The sequence below is a fragment of the Denticeps clupeoides genome, chromosome 3 (genome assembly GCF_900700375.1).
Source record: "Denticeps clupeoides chromosome 3, fDenClu1.1, whole genome shotgun sequence".
Classification (NCBI taxonomy): domain Eukaryota; kingdom Metazoa; phylum Chordata; class Actinopteri; order Clupeiformes; family Denticipitidae; genus Denticeps; species Denticeps clupeoides.
In genome coordinates, this window is record NC_041709.1 from 25,975,686 (window position 1) to 25,992,192 (window position 16,507).

General features: G+C 41.2%; 1 protein-coding gene across 1 annotated transcript; it reads left to right on the plus strand.

Annotated features, from left to right (window-relative positions):
- The first annotated feature begins 776 nt into the window (after positions 1 to 776).
- On the plus strand, positions 777 to 13,076 carry wiza (WIZ zinc finger a). Its single transcript, XM_028973605.1, has 10 exons — positions 777 to 950; positions 1,915 to 2,010; positions 2,781 to 3,461; positions 5,393 to 5,824; positions 6,579 to 6,968; positions 8,191 to 8,541; positions 9,067 to 9,281; positions 9,846 to 10,086; positions 10,345 to 10,495; positions 10,982 to 13,076. Exons 1-10 carry the CDS (start codon positions 881 to 883, stop codon positions 11,166 to 11,168), a joined length of 2,814 nt encoding a protein of 937 aa, XP_028829438.1. The 5' UTR covers positions 777 to 880; the 3' UTR covers positions 11,169 to 13,076.
- The last annotated feature ends 3,431 nt before the right edge of the window (positions 13,077 to 16,507 follow it).

Sequence of the window (16,507 nt, forward strand, 5' to 3'; positions counted from 1 at the left end):
TGAGTGTTAAAATGTTTTGGAAAATGGAAGAATATACAAATATAGTTTCATCTTAGATTAGAAGTACTTCATATTTCTTTGTAGGGGAACCATGCATTTTTGTCATTTAATCATAATGTTTTAGGCCCATTGTTTTAAAAAATACTTATAGATTTAAACTGCATGTGCTAGATCATTATTTTTTTCACTCTAGAGTTAGATTATTTTCATATTTTTATTAATATTCACTGTCACTGTCTGCTTAAAGTAGTTTAGATCCTCAATCTGTACAACTAACATCCTCACTTGCTGTGTGTTTGCAGTATTGAGAGTGGATGACAATCAATAATAAAGAATATTAAAATTAGGTATAAAGACAGAATAAATTAAATTGCAATACAATTGAATACAATGAGAATCACTCCTCTATACACTCTCAAAATGTTACAAGTTCTTGTAAAGTAACAGATTGGGTTGAATCTTGAAAATGGGTAGTTCAAAAAGAAAAGAGGGATTCTGAAATCAGACCAAATCACCTCATCCAATCTCAGTTTTAATCTGGATCAAACCCTCACTTTGTGTAGTCCAAATGTTTATTTGAATCGGGATGCATTTGATGGATAGTCCTGACCCCAACACACTGAACAAAATTGATCACAAAGGCACGTTTGCTGTATCATTTACTTATATTTTGTACGAAGTACAGTCGGAAAAAAGACACGAAGGCTATCTGGATAGTAATGTTGTGAGTAAAGCTGTAAACATTAATACTGTGCATGAGTGAAAATGACGGCGTTTTTGTATTAAAAAAGAGAGCGCCGTGAGGAGCGTGGTTACGTAACTCGGATTTCCCGCTCCGCGCTCGACAGGTCACGCCTGCGGCGGTCACTCATGGTGCAAAATGGCAGCTTCCCCGTCACAGCGACCGCGGGAGCAGGAGGGTTTGTCCGGCGCAGCTGTCCACGAAGCAGGTATGGGTGTAGCCGCCCTTTTCTGGGCGCCTCGATAAAAAAACACGTCCGTGGTGCGGAATGGACGGAACCCGCGCTAACAGTCCAGCCAGTCGATCAGGAGGCGGTGCGATGTTTACACCGCGCTAGCGCCGATAGCCTCCAGCTAACAGGAGGATCTTTGCCGGGGTTTTTTGTTTTGTTTCTGAGTATTGTTAAAAGGTTAAAAGCGCGCTTCGTAAAACTACCGGTAAAACCGGCGGCCGGGCCGGTTCGCCCTGGCCGCATCTGTCCATTCATAATAATTCCGCAGTTGACCCGGAGGTGGCTTTCAGACCGGACATTTTTGTTGATATCGAAACACTCGTTATGTATTTAACTTACCCCGCAGCTAATATAAAACCGAGCACATTGTTAAATATACTGATATGCTGTCTATTGCAAGTATTAGTCGCTTATCGCTACGCTTTTTTTTGTTGCCATTATTAAAACCATTCGCCTTTCAGCAGTGATTTAAAATGCTGGGATTTTATGACATCTGAACAGATTTTTTTTATTTACATAATCGATTACATGCATCGATTTATAATGAAATAATAAATTAGTAATTAAATATTGGACAAATATTGGTTGGTTCTCGTTTTTTTTTATTTTGAGTGAGTCCCACTTTAATAAATAATCGCTAATAGCCCAATAATTTAACAAGCATATCATAAAACATTAAGAAGGCATCTCATTGGTGAAAGTAATTATTCATCAGTGCTTAATGAATCAGCTTCACAGTTGTGGAACGAGCAATAAAACTTTCATTTAATTGTGTCAAATAAATGTCTATGGCAGTGTATTCGTTATTTCTACTCTGCATCATCACGGTGGTAGAAGTGTATTTCCTTGAATTGCCTAAGGGAATCGAGACGGGAGGTTCAAATCAAAGAGAGAGACAGTCATGCGCATTTGATTTTCTTGTTTTCTTTTCTAAATAAAGACAAGGTGGCAGTTGTGAGCAGTGGAACGGCGAGGAAGGGTTGTATTAGCGCGGTCAAACCCGTGGGGACGTCCTCAGCGACAAGCGTGTCTGAGCGTGAGTATGAGAGATGTTATTTTAACAGGTCTTTTTTTTTTTTTTTTTTTTTTTTTTGATAAAAAAAAAAAAAAAAGTAAAGTGATTGTCATTTTGACACAGAGCAGGACAGCACACGATGCACACAGTGAAATGTGTTGTCTGCATTTAACCATCACCCTTAGGGAGCAGTGGGCAGCCATGACAGGTGCTCGGGGAGCAGTGTGTGGAGACGGTGCTTTGCTCAGTGGCACCTGGGCGGATCGGGATTCAAACCTGCAACCTTCTGATCATGGGGCCACTTCCTTAACCGCTAGGCCACCACTGTCACGTTACCGGAAAACCACATCCACAATCAAGTTTAACTAAAACTTTTAATGTTTTATTTACATTCTTAACTACTTACGAGCTTACAATTCACAAGGCATTTATATATTAAACTGTTTTGATCTGATGACAAATGGGCAGTGGTGTCCTACTGGTTAAGTAAAAAATGGACCCGTAAACAGAAGGTTGAATCCTGAAGTGCCACTGAGCAAAGCACCGTCCCAACACACTGCTCCCCGGGCATCTGTCATGGCTGCCCACTGCTCACCAAGGGCGATGGTTAAAAGCAGAGGACACATTTCGTTGTGTCATTTTGTGCTGTGCTGTAGTGTTTCACAATGACAATCACTTTCACTTCAAATGCGCACGTGAGACAGTGAAACGGTGCAATATATTAGACTAACTTTTTGCACTGGAATGCCTAATTATTATTTTTGTTTGTTTTACTGTCCTCTTTTCTACAGTGTTGGACTCGCACACGTGTGAGCTGTGTGGCTTGTGTTTCGAGACTCGGCGGGGTCTTTCCAGTCACGCTCGCTTCCACTTGCGCCAGTTGGGCGTCACTTTGTCCGAGAGTAGCGGCGCTCCCATTGACCTTCTGCACCAGCTGATTGAGGACAGGGACATCCATCTGCCCAAGGCCCTTTTTCTGCCACCTACTAATAAGAAACCAAAGATGCCCAAGACACAACAGTTGGTGCAGTCACCAGCCCCTAAAAAAGATCTCCCCACCTCTAAAAAGGATGTTTCTACTGCCAAGAAAGATTCTCTTTCCCACAAAAAGGATGTTCCTGGGGCTAAGTTGAAGATCAAGATTGCAGATCTGGTGAAGAAAAAGCACACCCTGCTGGCTCCCGTGTTCCGTAAAAACAAGGCGTCGTCTTCCTCCTTTCAAGGCCATTCTGTTTCGCCATCGCTTTCCCCTCATCCACGTTCTGCTTCTCCTGTGGTGAAGAACTGCCCTCCTACCTCATCCTCTTCTTCTGCTTCTTCTCCTTCCTCCTCCTCCTCCTCCTCTTCTTCCTCGGTGCTGCCACATGCCTTTGATTCCAGGATGAGTGCAGAGAGTGATGCTACCGTTAACCCTATGGCCCCCGAAAAGCCCCTCTGGGCTCCTCAGGAATCCGATGCTCCTCTGAACCTGAGTACGTACCCCCAACACACATCTAGTAAAGAATAAGTTCAGAATGGACACCTCATTAACGTAAAAAGAGTCTGCCAGAAATATGTTTTGCTAATTTAGACAGAAATATCATCACCACAATATGGCTGCTCGCTACTAACTAATCACTAATGCAGAATTGTTTAAAATTTTCCAATTCTTTGAATAGTTCATTCTAATTATACCCACCATAATTAGAAATAAACATTAGGCCGAGTTCAGATCACTTTGTGGAATGAACCACACATCAACATTTATATTTAATCACCAGTGATTTATACATCACTGGTGAGCTATAGACTGAAATCAGAATCACAATTAATGGAAGGTTTTAACTGTATTTGTGACTTAAAGAATGCTTATTGTGTAGGGCTGTGAAAACAAACCTTGTGATTAATTTATAACTATGTTATATAACCACTAGGGCTGCACGATAATGGGAAAATATGCAATATTGTTGTTGAATATTTCTTGCGATATAACATTTCCCTAGAGAATTGCTTTTTAAAGTATTATTATTATTACCTATTTTTTAAAAATCATTTATATATGTAATGATCATACTAAAATTAAATTATATATATATTCATCTGATCTAATGAAATCTAAAAATAAGCAATATGTCAAGGAAGTTGCAAATATTTAGACTTAAAACTCTCAGCAGATATTCTGATTTCTGGTTTGCTGTTACCATAGAACTGCCAACAAAATATGAATTGCTTTCAAATATGACTTTATTTACATTTAACCAAACACTCATCAAGAGTGTCTTAAAGCAAGAGAATCTTTTAAACAAAATGTTTCCTTGCTTTGGCGTTAATAATATTTTATATATATACATATTATTAAAAAAAATTATTGGGAGGCAGGTATACAGATAGTAAGGGCCCATCTGATTGGTCAAATTTGGACACACAAATGCTTGGCACATAAATTAATGCTCCATCTGAAATTGCATACTACTTGAGTAGGTACTACATTTGAATTTGTACGTACTGCGCTACCATTAAAACAGTATGTTCTATATAGTATGAATGAGGGTAGTACGAATGGAATTCGGACATACTACATCCGCTTTCTTGTGTAATTTAACCACAATGAACAACGTTCTCCTTAAGGTACTTACACTTTAAAAAAAGCTGTTTCGAATATGACGCCGCCTCTCCCACTGCTTATGGGATAGTGAACTGTCCATTGAATGCCTACTACAGAATTCGGCTGAAAGTAGTAGGTCCTCTGGGTACTTCTCGTCTACTGTTTTTCGAATACTATGAATTCGGACGTACTACTCTCCTCGCATACTGTTTTTCACATACAATATAGTGTGGCAGCAGAGGCAGGCCATGAGTTGGGACCAGCATGCCTTGCAGAGGAGATATACGCGCCGACGGGACGGCCCAGCAAATATTTAACCATGTTACGGGTAAATGTGTTCTGTTAGGGTTCGGGATGTGTGTGTTATGGGGATTTAATGTAGCATGTGCAAGGGGAGAAACTTTACACCAGGACGTAGTGGTGTAGGGCTGGAGGAGAAGAAGAGATGCCTCCCTGTTGTGTGGAAGCCAGAGGAGTAGGTATTGGCTGCTAGCACCACCTACTGTCTACCATTCAATAAAAAGCATTGTTCCAAAACCCACATGATGGAGCCGATTTCTCCTTTCCTGACCTCCGTGGCATGGCTCGTCACAATCGTATATAGTATGCGATTTTGGACGTAGCATGAATTTCATTTATCGCAACTCTTTGCGATACATATATCACGTATACTTTTATCGCGATAACGATAATTTTTTAAAATATCGTGCAGCCCTAATAACCACTCAGAAAGTCACATTGAAAGTGTGGTGCTGTGACAGCTGATTGGCTGCTATTGAGCTTTTGTTTGAAATGAGTTTCCTCTCTGTTGCTGTGTAGTGGTAATGGACCCTTCAGGACGGGATGACGTTCATGTCTGTGAGCTGTGTGGTGCCTGGTTTGAGACGCGCAAAGGCCTTGCCAGCCACGCCCGAGCCCATCTCCGACAGATCGGCATGGACAGTGAGGAGGCAAAGGGAGCTGCCATTGAGGTTCTTCACCGGATCATCAGGAACGAGGGCTTGAAACCTTCTGACCGTGCCACACTAGTTGACCTAGATCACACTGACAAGGACCCATCTCAACTTTCCATCCACTCCTTCAAACCCGCACCTAAACGGTCATCTTCTCCTGGGTCTTCCAAGGCCAGGCCAAAATCGTCCAGCTCCAGCTTTCCCCCTGTCAAACGCCTAAAAATTGCCTCCACAGAAAAGCTCTCGCTGGAGGACTTTTCATCCAAGGAAACTGAATTGGCTCTGCAACCTCCAAGCGGTGAGTGAAACATGTTTTCATCATTCACTCCTGAAATCAGAAATTAGGTTTAATTGAGGCATGGCTCGTTTATTGGTATCCGCCACAGTTCTGGTATCCACAACAGTTCGCAAAGTTTAATTTCAATAATCATATGTTTAAAATTTCATCTGATATAGCATTTGTGAGCTTAGAGTGTTAGAAGTTGATCACATGCAGCATCAAAAGTGAATGTGCTTTTTTTAAAAGCTGAACGCTGTCATGGGAGTTCGAATCTTGACACCGGATTGTGTGATGGTTTGCTCTCCCCATTTCCTCACACAGCCCAAAGTCCCAGCCCTGCATCCAAGACCCGTGCAACTACATATAAGACCATTGTATGACCGCTTTTGACTTTGGATGTGCCCTCTGGGCTGAATCTTTTACAACTGTTGTGATCACGGATTCACTTTGATTTTGATTCTTTTAAACTTTGTGAGATCCCATGCAAATTTTAGAAGATTCAGCAGAAAATGCTGCAAAATAGTTGCAGAATTTCACATTTGTGAAGTGGTAAAAACCAGCCTGAGATTCTGTTCTGAGATTCTTTTTTGAGATTCCATTTACTTCTGCAGGATTTCCATTTAAAACATCTTTAGATTATTATTAAAAAAAAAAAAAAACTTGTAGAGTGTAGAAGTAAAATGCTCTTACCCAGAGGTTCTGTTTGCTCATTACAGTTTGTATTCGCGGCTTTCCTGTATGTACGTTTGAATGGTTGATGTTTTCTTCCCAGGTGAGGCGCAGGGCCGGCCCATTGTGTGTGAATTTTGCAGGGAGACTTTTGTGCGAAACCAGAGTCTCTCCAGCCATGCCCGCTCACACCTGCGTCAGCTGGGCATCACTGAGTGGACCGTGAAAGGCTCACCCATGGCAACGCTGCGAGAAGTGATGGCCAAAAGGGGTGTGACAAGCTTGCCGTCCCCCACACAATCTCCCAAACCCTCTCAGTCTCCATGCTTTCCGGGCGCAGTCACCCAAACCAAGCTGCCCAAGGCCCGGAAGGGCTCCAGGTTGGTGAACAAGCCTAAGGATGAACCCATTGACATAGAAGTGAGCCCACCGCCCCAAAAATCCTTCATGGGAAGCTGGAGCAGCTCTACAGCCATCCAAAATCCCACTGCAAGTGAGTAGTTTTTATATGTATTATTTATATTTTCTGACATTCTTTTATATTTGCAGCATAATGACTTATAGGTTAATAATAATCTGATTATCTTGACTGCACCTCTTAGTGACAAATTTCACTGTGTGCACCGTGTGCTGTGACAATCACTTCACTTTTTCACTTTAATCCAGACCTTTCTAGCTAACTTTGTTGAGAAACTAGCCATTAGAAATTTTCATCGGGATTAAATCTTAGATTAGATGGTGAATTCTTGTAAGACAAAATCATATGGCACCAAAAGCATTTGAAAATGAAAGCGGGGGAAAAATCTCTCAAAGGCCATGGATGTCTTTGCAAACTGGACTTGCAGGTCAATAGCTGTGCACGGTCATTTGTTTGGTGCACTTATCTATCGATTGCTTCTGACAGGTCACGGGAGACACTGAACTCGCATGGTTCTTAGTCGACACGCGCCACTAAGCATTTTGATCTAACAGGTCAAAGGTTCGTAGTGGAGTAAAAAGTTCGATTTTTGACATTGAAATATACCAAAGTTAGAGTAAAAAGTTTCCACAAATAAAATACTTTTACTAAAAGTCCATGGAGGTTTGGATTTGTCAATTTATGACCGTTTCTGACCGTTTGAGCAGACTCATGCACATTTGTGCTCCTCCTGTTCCTCCTTGCACAACGGCGGAGAAAGTGGTCCTGCTGCTGGGTTGTGACCCTTCTACATCCTCCATGCTCTGGACACTACACTAACAGACACCACAAACCTTCTTGCCACAGCTTGCATCGATGTGCCATCCTGGATGAGCTGCACTACCTGAGCCACTTGTGAAAATGAAGTGACTGTCATTATGATTCACAACACACGGTGACACAATGAAATGTGTCCTCTGCTTTTAACCCATCACCCTTAGTGAGCCAGAGTGAAAGTACCACCAGCATTCAAGAGTGACTAAAACATCAGCCAGAAAGAATAGTAAATGAGAAGTGGTCTGTGGTCACCACCTGCAGGACAACGCCTTTATTGGGGATGTCTGCTAATTGGCTATAATTTCCACCTGTTGTCTGTTGGTGGTCAATGGAAGCCAATAGTAATAGAAATTCAAACTTTTGATTGCCCTATATATTTTTTTTCTCCCCGGCATTTTATGAATATAATCTTATTTCCCTGTAGTCAGCTGGCATTGGTGCCCTCCTACCTGATATAGGCTGTGTCTTTCTCTCTCCTCAGCCCCCAAGACTGAGCAGGAAGCCCTGCAGCCTGTGACGTGTGAGTTTTGTGGCGAGACGTTTGACTCCCGTAAAGCCCTTTCCTGCCACTCACGCGCCCACCTACGCCAGCTGGGTGTGTGTTGGCCAGCCAGCGTCTCGCCCATCGACGTTCTCCTCCAGATCATGCAGGAAGAGGGCATTAGCCGCGCGTCAGGAGACAAAATGGAGCCTGTCACTGTTGCCGTGCGAACCACGTCACCCTGGCGAAAGCAGGGCTCCTCCCCCAGAACCTTCAGTGTTTCACCAGTTGACTTTTCTATCAAGGGGCCAAAAATGTCATTTTCAGAGAAGGACCAGGTGACTCAGTCAGGTAGGCGATGATTTTCCACGTTTTATATTAATAAATCAGTATTTGGACTGAACAGTTTCATGAACAGCCGAACACCAACGCTCAGCTTGTGAAGTTGTCATGTTCTCTTAGAGGACTTTTATTGTAGGCCAAACTTTCCCATGCTGAGCCCCTCCAAGTAGCATGAAATTCTACCTGTTTGTTCCCACTCTCTTAGCTTCATGGGATGAAAACAGGGTGCATTAAAAATTAGTCAAATTTGTAATATGAAAAAGTAAAAAAGCTAAAGCATTATTAATATATTGAGAATCTTTTCTATATCAACCAAAGGTAAGGTTCTGTTGATTCTCAGGTACTGGATTTCCTGAGCTATTAACTGTAGTAAACAAAAATTTAAAAATATTTTATTTAGCTTATTAGCTTATTTCAATCATATCATATCATATTCTGCCGCTCCCTAGTGGTTCGATGTTTACAGTTTGCTGCTGCTTGCTGATGTTAATTCTCCAACATCATTTCAATGTTCTTCTTGCTTTTCTTCCTCAGCGGTTGACACCATATGTGAGCTCTGTGGCCTCTACTTCGAAAACCGCAAAGCCTTGGCCAGCCACGCCCGAGCCCATCTACGCCAGGTAGGGGTGGACTGGCACGCCATTGGTTCCCCTATTGAGACATTGACCGGCTGGATCCAGAGAGAGCCAGGGAAGGTGGCCGAGCTGCAGAAGCGCTACATGCGAGGAGATCTGCCCCCAGTTAAAAAGGTTGGTCCCACCCCCACCCTTCACATCAAATCAATGGGGACCACATCTCTTTGATCTCATGCATACAGAAAATCGACTTTTTCCCCCAATGTTAATCTGACCTGTAAACTGAACCGTTCCATTCATGTCTAATGAGCTGGTTAACCTCTTATATTTATGCACATTGGATTGTTGGACTGGCATACACAGTTTTTTTTCCATGAAAAGATACCGTTATTTACATTTTCTTGGCAGGATGAGGGAAAAGTCAGAATTCATTCAAATCTCCATTGTTGTTTTTTTTGTTTATTTTTGTTTGGACATGAGATTTATGTTCCCACATTTAAGAAAAATCTAATCTTTTGTCAAATCTTCGTTAGTTATCCTTGTGGCACAGTAATAGATAAGATAAAAATTAACAATTAATTAGTTTATTTAACATAGAAGTGCTGCAAATTGTAGCCTCCACACCACTGATAAAAATCATAATTCATTAAAAATCAATAAAATCTCCACAGCAGCCATGATACAGAACTGTTCTATTGTGTTTTAACTGTGAATACCTGTTATCTGGAACCCTGGCAGAGACACTCCTGTTCCCCACGGAGCTCCAGTGAAATGGCGAAGGCTCGCAGTGGATCAAACAAGTCCTCCCACAAGGCTTCACTGGGCCTTCCGCACGGGTCCCGGGCAGCACGAGAGGTCACCACTGCCTCCACCTCACGCTTGTTAGGCAAAGGAGACACAAGCCACTTTTCACACAAGAGCCACCGGGGTCAAGGGTCCACATCTGCCCATGCGGACCACAGCACACACGTGGCCAGAGGTGAGCGGGGCTTCTTTATACCATTTATCAGATGCCCTTCTCCAGAGAGCTTTACAGTCAGTAGTGACAGGGACAGTCCCCCTGGAGACACCTAGGGTTAAGTGTCATGCTCAGGTACACAATGTTTGTAAGTGGGGTTTGAGCCTGTGATCTGTCAAGTGACTTGACACAATGCACACTTTTACACATACTTATACACCGTTCGCACTTTATACACCCTGTGCTTCCTTTCAGATATTTTTTTTTTTGCTTTTTCAGGTGGTGAGCGGCGTCCTCCTAAACACACTTCACACACAGAGGGCAGATCTACGAAGCCCTCACGTTCTGGAAACATCCCTGCCCTGGTGCCCAGGCCACCAGCCTCACCTCTGGTCAAAGTGGTTGGGAAGGTCTACTCCCTCAAGTGCAGGTGGGTGTGAATGTTTAGAGTAGTTCCAATAAAAAGTGTATTAAATTTAAAATGTGATTTTCAATAAATAAATAAACAAACAAACAAAAATTCACTTTGGTTTTGTTTACTAATATCCACATAAATGACAAATGTTGTCGAACCAAGTTTTTGTTTTCCTCTCAATTGTATATCAATTGACTACACATTTATTTCAGTTTTGAGGAAAAAGTGACAATTTTGATACAAATATTAATTTGACAGCTTTTTTTATTTTATTTTCATTTTTCTACAATTTGATCATATGGGTCACAACAGTGCTCATACCAGAAAAGTAAATCTTAAAGTACCATGCCATTTTTCCTGCACCACTCGGTTTGCGTCTTTTTTTTATTACTACTATAATTTGAGGGAATTCTGACTTTATTTCCTGGTTCCAAAAATACTCATTAATTTCATTTTGAATTCAGTGTTTTATGTGTTTACTCAGTTTGGTTTCTGACTCAGGTTTTGTGATCTGGAATTTCGGGGTCCACTCTCCGTGCAGGAGGACTGGGTGAGGCACCTTCAGCAGCACATCCTGAATCTCAAGCGTGACGCGCCCCCTGCAAGCCCCGCCCCTTCACCCGCGCCCCTTCCCTCTGCCCCTCTCAACCCTGCTGCACCAATCCTGGTTTCTGCGCAGGCAGTTTAGGACCCTTCAGCTCTTTTAATTCATGGTTTTAACACTAAATAGGCCGACATCGATGAGAAATGGTCCAAACGGATCACTCTTGGGCCCTTTTAAAGAATATTCCATTTGTTTTACTAACAGTGCAACAGTGGGATTTTCAGTGTTATAAGTTGCTCCAGGGCTCAGCAACTCTGGGGCAAAGAATGTAAACACCCCCCTTCTTAAATTTCTGAACAGCACTATTCAGTGTCTTCTACATGTTCCAGCATTTTTTTTTAAACCTGACATTGGGTGCTTTACACAATTTTACATGAGTCTTGTATCAGTCCTCAATCTTTTCAGACTTTATATGTAAAAAAGAACTTTTCTACTTTTTTGTTTATCATTTTTTTAAAAATTCTTTTAAAATAGTTTTTAAATGTTATTTGGAAGGGATTTTTAACACCTTTTTTATTTGTAGACGTAAAGCAAAACAAAAAAAATGTTTTAAGGTCACCCAAGGTACTATGGGATTGTCACTGTGACACACTACTGACCATGTGTATTTCCTGTTAAAAGCTCAATAAATGTGTAAAGAAAAGTTTTTGCTCTGGTAGAAATCTGACTGTCCTGCAGTAATTTTTTTTTTAATTTTAGAAATCTGATTCTTCTGCATTTTCATGAGTGAAGCCATTTATTGTCCTGTAGGGGGCGAAGTTGAGGTTTTCATCTCTTCTTTCCCACTTGGTCTGTAACTGAATTTTGTCTACATGTGCGTTTTTCCATGTTCCGTCAGGTGGATGTTACATTGCCAACCTAGAGCTGTGCGTTACGCTCAGCTCATCTCATAGCTTGCCTTGACTGCCAGGGGAATGCATGGAAAGTGACTGCTGACTGTTGTCATTGTGACTGACTTTTAATTTAATTTGTCATTTTGATACATTTTCCCCCCCCTTAGTAAGCAGTGGGTAGCCATGAAAGGCGCCTGGGGAGCAGTGTGTGGGGTACCTTGATCAAGGGGACATTAGTGGCACCTTGACTGTTCAGAATTTGAACCCGCTTCCTTACCTGCTAGACCACCACTGATTTAAGCGGGTCTATAGTCAGTATTAGAACATAATATTCACAGGATATAAATATTACTACATACCAACGAGTTAATCATGGTTCATTTTCAGTATAATTTCAGGAATTATTTTGTTTCCAAATTACTGAAATCTGTTTGCCATTTTCTATCAATTTATTTGTTACGTCACATCATTGTATATACAGACCTTCTCATCATGCAGTATTAGCGCCAACTCATCACGTCTCCAAATTATTGATGTATGCTGAACTTCCTGGTGCAGACATGTGACTGTGCATTGGTGTTCCCATATTTTCAGATGCTAGATTGTTGTTAAAGATGAGATCCCACCCATTTAACAATTGCAATAACATTTCTGTATTACATCAAATCTCTTTAACTCTTTAAACATCCATAAAAAAAATTCCATGCAGTTTAGTTAAATCTATTTCCCACAAATAAACTTAGGTTTGTGAGCTTATGGTTTCAAATGGGGAAAAGTAGAAGTTTATTAGCGTAATGTAACCTATAACTGTCCTGCACGTCTCAGTATTGTGATCTCACATATTTCTCCCAACCATCCTCTGGATGAACACTTGATTGTGATTAGGTGGTAGGTGTTCATTAAAGAAAGTGAACGAACGAGTAGTGCTGTCTGACTTGATCACAGTTTTGAATCGACTGCGTCTTGGCTGTCTGCTGTCATTAGTGGCCTCTGATGGCACTACTGCGCACAAGTGTGTTTGTAACTGTTTTTTCCTCCAAACTTCCTTGACTCCTTGCTTTTGTCTTGTGTGCAAATGTGCTTGTAGTGTTCTTGCCTACTTCCTGCCATTTTGGGGCCACAAACTCTCACTTTTATTAAAATGAAATTTGCATTTTGACCTGTGTCCTTTATCCTCCATGCAACTGCGAAGCGGATTTGTCTAGGCTCTTCCCTACAAACATCCAAAACAATTTGTGGCCAATGCTAAGGATGAGGTTTTGATAGATTTATGATTACAAGAATTCGGGTGTTTAAATAAAAACCCTTAACTTTTGTCATGGTTGACCCTTGTTGCCTGCGGGGGGCGGGGGGCTTTTGTCTCTGTGATGAGTTAAGTGTTAGTTGGAATGAATGGGATCTTCACCATTGACCACTGGGATCCATTCCTCCACAAACCTGCGGTGTTCAACACCATGTTTTTCTTCAGCGGTCCTTCCCCAACTCTTGGCACCAGGAGGACTCTTCACATATGTCTTATGGCTTCAGCATCACAGATTGCTGGGTCTGCAGAATGCCTCTTGGAAAGACGTTTTCCCCAACACTGTTTTAAACTGTTAGCGAGTCCCTGTCATAATGAACCAATGTCTACTTTGTGTCTGTGATTTTTTTTTTTTGTATTTATATTTTATTGAGGTTCAGGTTAGATTTGGTCTTTTTGTGAAGGCATTATTCTGGGAAACCAGCACTGGAAAAAATGGTTTTGCTTACTTTGTTAAATTAAATATATGGTGGGGGGGTATGTCCCAACATTCATGAAAATTTCAGTTCAACAGTGTATTATGGCCTCTTTCCCACACTAGTTTTAATAGTTTTATCTGTAATCTGGCTCTGTGTGGATCACCACATGGCAAGTGGCGTCCCCTCATTAAACCGTGAATGCCATTTGTGGAACATTTTGGAGATGTGTTATTTTTGTCCAAAACTGATCTAAGGGACCCTTTTTTAAAAAATAAAAAAAAAATGGCCTGTTGAGTCCCAGGCTTTCCATTTTAATGGGGAATGAACTCCGATTGGGTCTGGGTTACGGAAGTATGTTCTGTTTTTTTATTTACTTTAATGATTCCTGATTACATTAATGATTCCTGATTCCGGATACTTGATTACTTTTATTAGAATCAGACTGTTCTTTCTCAAAGGTTCTGTTTTATTGTTCTATTAAGCAATGTGTTCATGTGTTCGGAAACATTTGCGATTAGATAACAGACGATCCCTCTCATCGCATACATATTTAGCCTGGCTGGGGAATTCAAAGGTCATCTGTGGTATCTCTGAAGCATCGACTGGAAACAACATCAACATCGGGACTCCGTCGTGTTTTCTTGTGCAGAAATGAAGAGCAACATCTGGGGAAAGGACAGTTGAAAAGTCCCTGATGGAATACTTTTGTGTCCAGGCCCACTGCAACCACTGGTTATGTACTGACACTGCAACCATTAATCTGCAGTAATATGTCATTAGAATGATATATTCTAATTGGGAAAAGAGCAGAGCACACTTACCACTGGAGTTTTTGTGTACAAGCTGTGAAAGATTATCTCCTTAAGTCATTACAGAAAGACAAGGATGCTAACTGATACAAACAGTAATGCAACTAAATATATGAATCTTTTCAACATTACACATGGTGGTGTCAAGCCAAGTCTCATATGTTCTCAAAATATTTCACATAGCACAAGGCTTGTGTTTATACATAAATTATATGAAACACACAAACACACAAGGGCTATGAAACACACAAATAACTACCCTGGTTTTAGAGGATGTAGAGTGCTCCAGGGCCCTTTGGCCTGGAGAACCCCAAAATGCCTTGTTTTTTTCAGGGGGTCAAAGGTCTTCAAATGACATTCACACAACGTCACCTTTCTATGTCATGACCCTTCACAGGCACTGCATTTAAAATGAGCTCCCGTGACTGGTGAGTAATTTCTGTGTAAATTTTCACGTATTTTCTTGAAGATCTTGAGACGAGAATCATGGCAACATGACAGAATAAATGTCAATTTAATAAATCAATTGGATTATTTTCTGTTCATATTAAACATTTGTGTGCAGATAAGTCTCAGATCTGGGAGAACCATTGGTTCTTCTTGTAGACTTTATTTGGTTGACAAGTTTTAGAACCACATTATTATAATAATTATTATTATCATTATTATTATTATTATTAAGCATTCCAGAATAAAGACACATCATTTTGTTTTTTATTTGGATGATTTGTCACGTTTTGATGGTGAGGGGATGTCTAATTTCTCTCTCGCTCAAGTTTTTGAAGAAAACTGAAAACAGGAAAACTGGAAAAAGAATTCTATCTTTTTTTTTGTTGTTTTGTTTGTTTGCTTTTTTTTTTTTAATTGATTGGTTGGAATAACCTTGGTTGAAACATCATGTGATTACAGCGGCATGCTATCCCCATGGAAACGGAGCCCCTCCACCCCAAAAAGAGGGTCGGGGCTAAAACCCCATGCGCTTAACTCTCTACAAGATAAAAATTACAGTTCAATATTAGTGAGAAAGTGATGCCAGTGTGACATTATTCAGATCTCTTCCCCCGGCATTTACCAAATTATGTATAAAGCTATAAAGCATCTTCACTTACTGGCCTGCATTCCCAGATCAGTACAGTGGTGCCTGCTTGTTAAACAGGTTAACCTAGCGCATCTTAAAATTATGCCGCTATTTTGCTCATTTCATGAAGCAATGGAATGCATAAGCCTGCTAATGTATATTTTTGTTTCAGGGCTGTTAGGGCTGTTACCAAAGTAATAAGTAATTATTATTTTCTTTCTTCGATTAACAGACTGATTTCATTTAACGTTTTCAACCATCTGTGTGTGGAATATTTACCACATACACATACACATACGCCTGTCATGGCTGCCCACTGCTCACCAAGGGCGAGGTCAAACTCAGAAAAGTTGTGGCACAAAGATGCATTGCCTTATTAACAATGAGTCATTTTAATGGTCATGGGGCAGTGGTGGCCTAGCGGTTAAGGAAGCGACCCTGTAATCAAAGGTTGCCGGTTCAAATCCCAAGCCGCCAAGGTGCCACTGAGGTGCCACTGAGCAAAGCACCGTCCCCACACACTGCTCCCGGGGCGCCTGTCATGGCTGCCCACTGCTCACCAAGGGTGATGGTTAAAAGCAGAGGACACATTTTGTTGTGTCACCATTTGCTGTGCTGTGTATGACAATGACAATCACTTCACTTAACATGTAATTTAGATGCATTGTTATTATATTTTTGATCTTCTAACTGGTTGTTATTTTAGGCAAAGGCATCAGAATTCTGGAACATGGAAATAACACTTCTGCTCAGAAACTCTACACACCTCGGCAACCACTGGTATCGATATGAAATCCAGTTCCTCAGGCGGCACAGAAATAATTTTCTCAAATTGAAACGAATGCATTTTGCACTTTTCAGGCCTATGAAAATCTATGCCTACATGATGACATTGACATTCTGGAGGTCATTAGGGAGGGTAGGGCGGTTTGAGAAGAGGTGAACAGCCATGGTCACATGGGCTTCATCACGATCAGGACGCCC

Coding starts and splice junctions, on each gene's coding strand:
- wiza (XM_028973605.1), top strand. CDS start 881: ATGGCAGCTTCCCCGTCACAGCGACCGCGGGAGCAGGAGGGTTTGTCC. Junction 3,462..5,392: donor CGATGCTCCTCTGAACCTGA/GTACGTACCCCC, acceptor GTTGCTGTGTAG/TGGTAATGGACCCTTCAGGA. Junction 9,282..9,845: donor ATCTGCCCCCAGTTAAAAAG/GTTGGTCCCACC, acceptor GAACCCTGGCAG/AGACACTCCTGTTCCCCACG.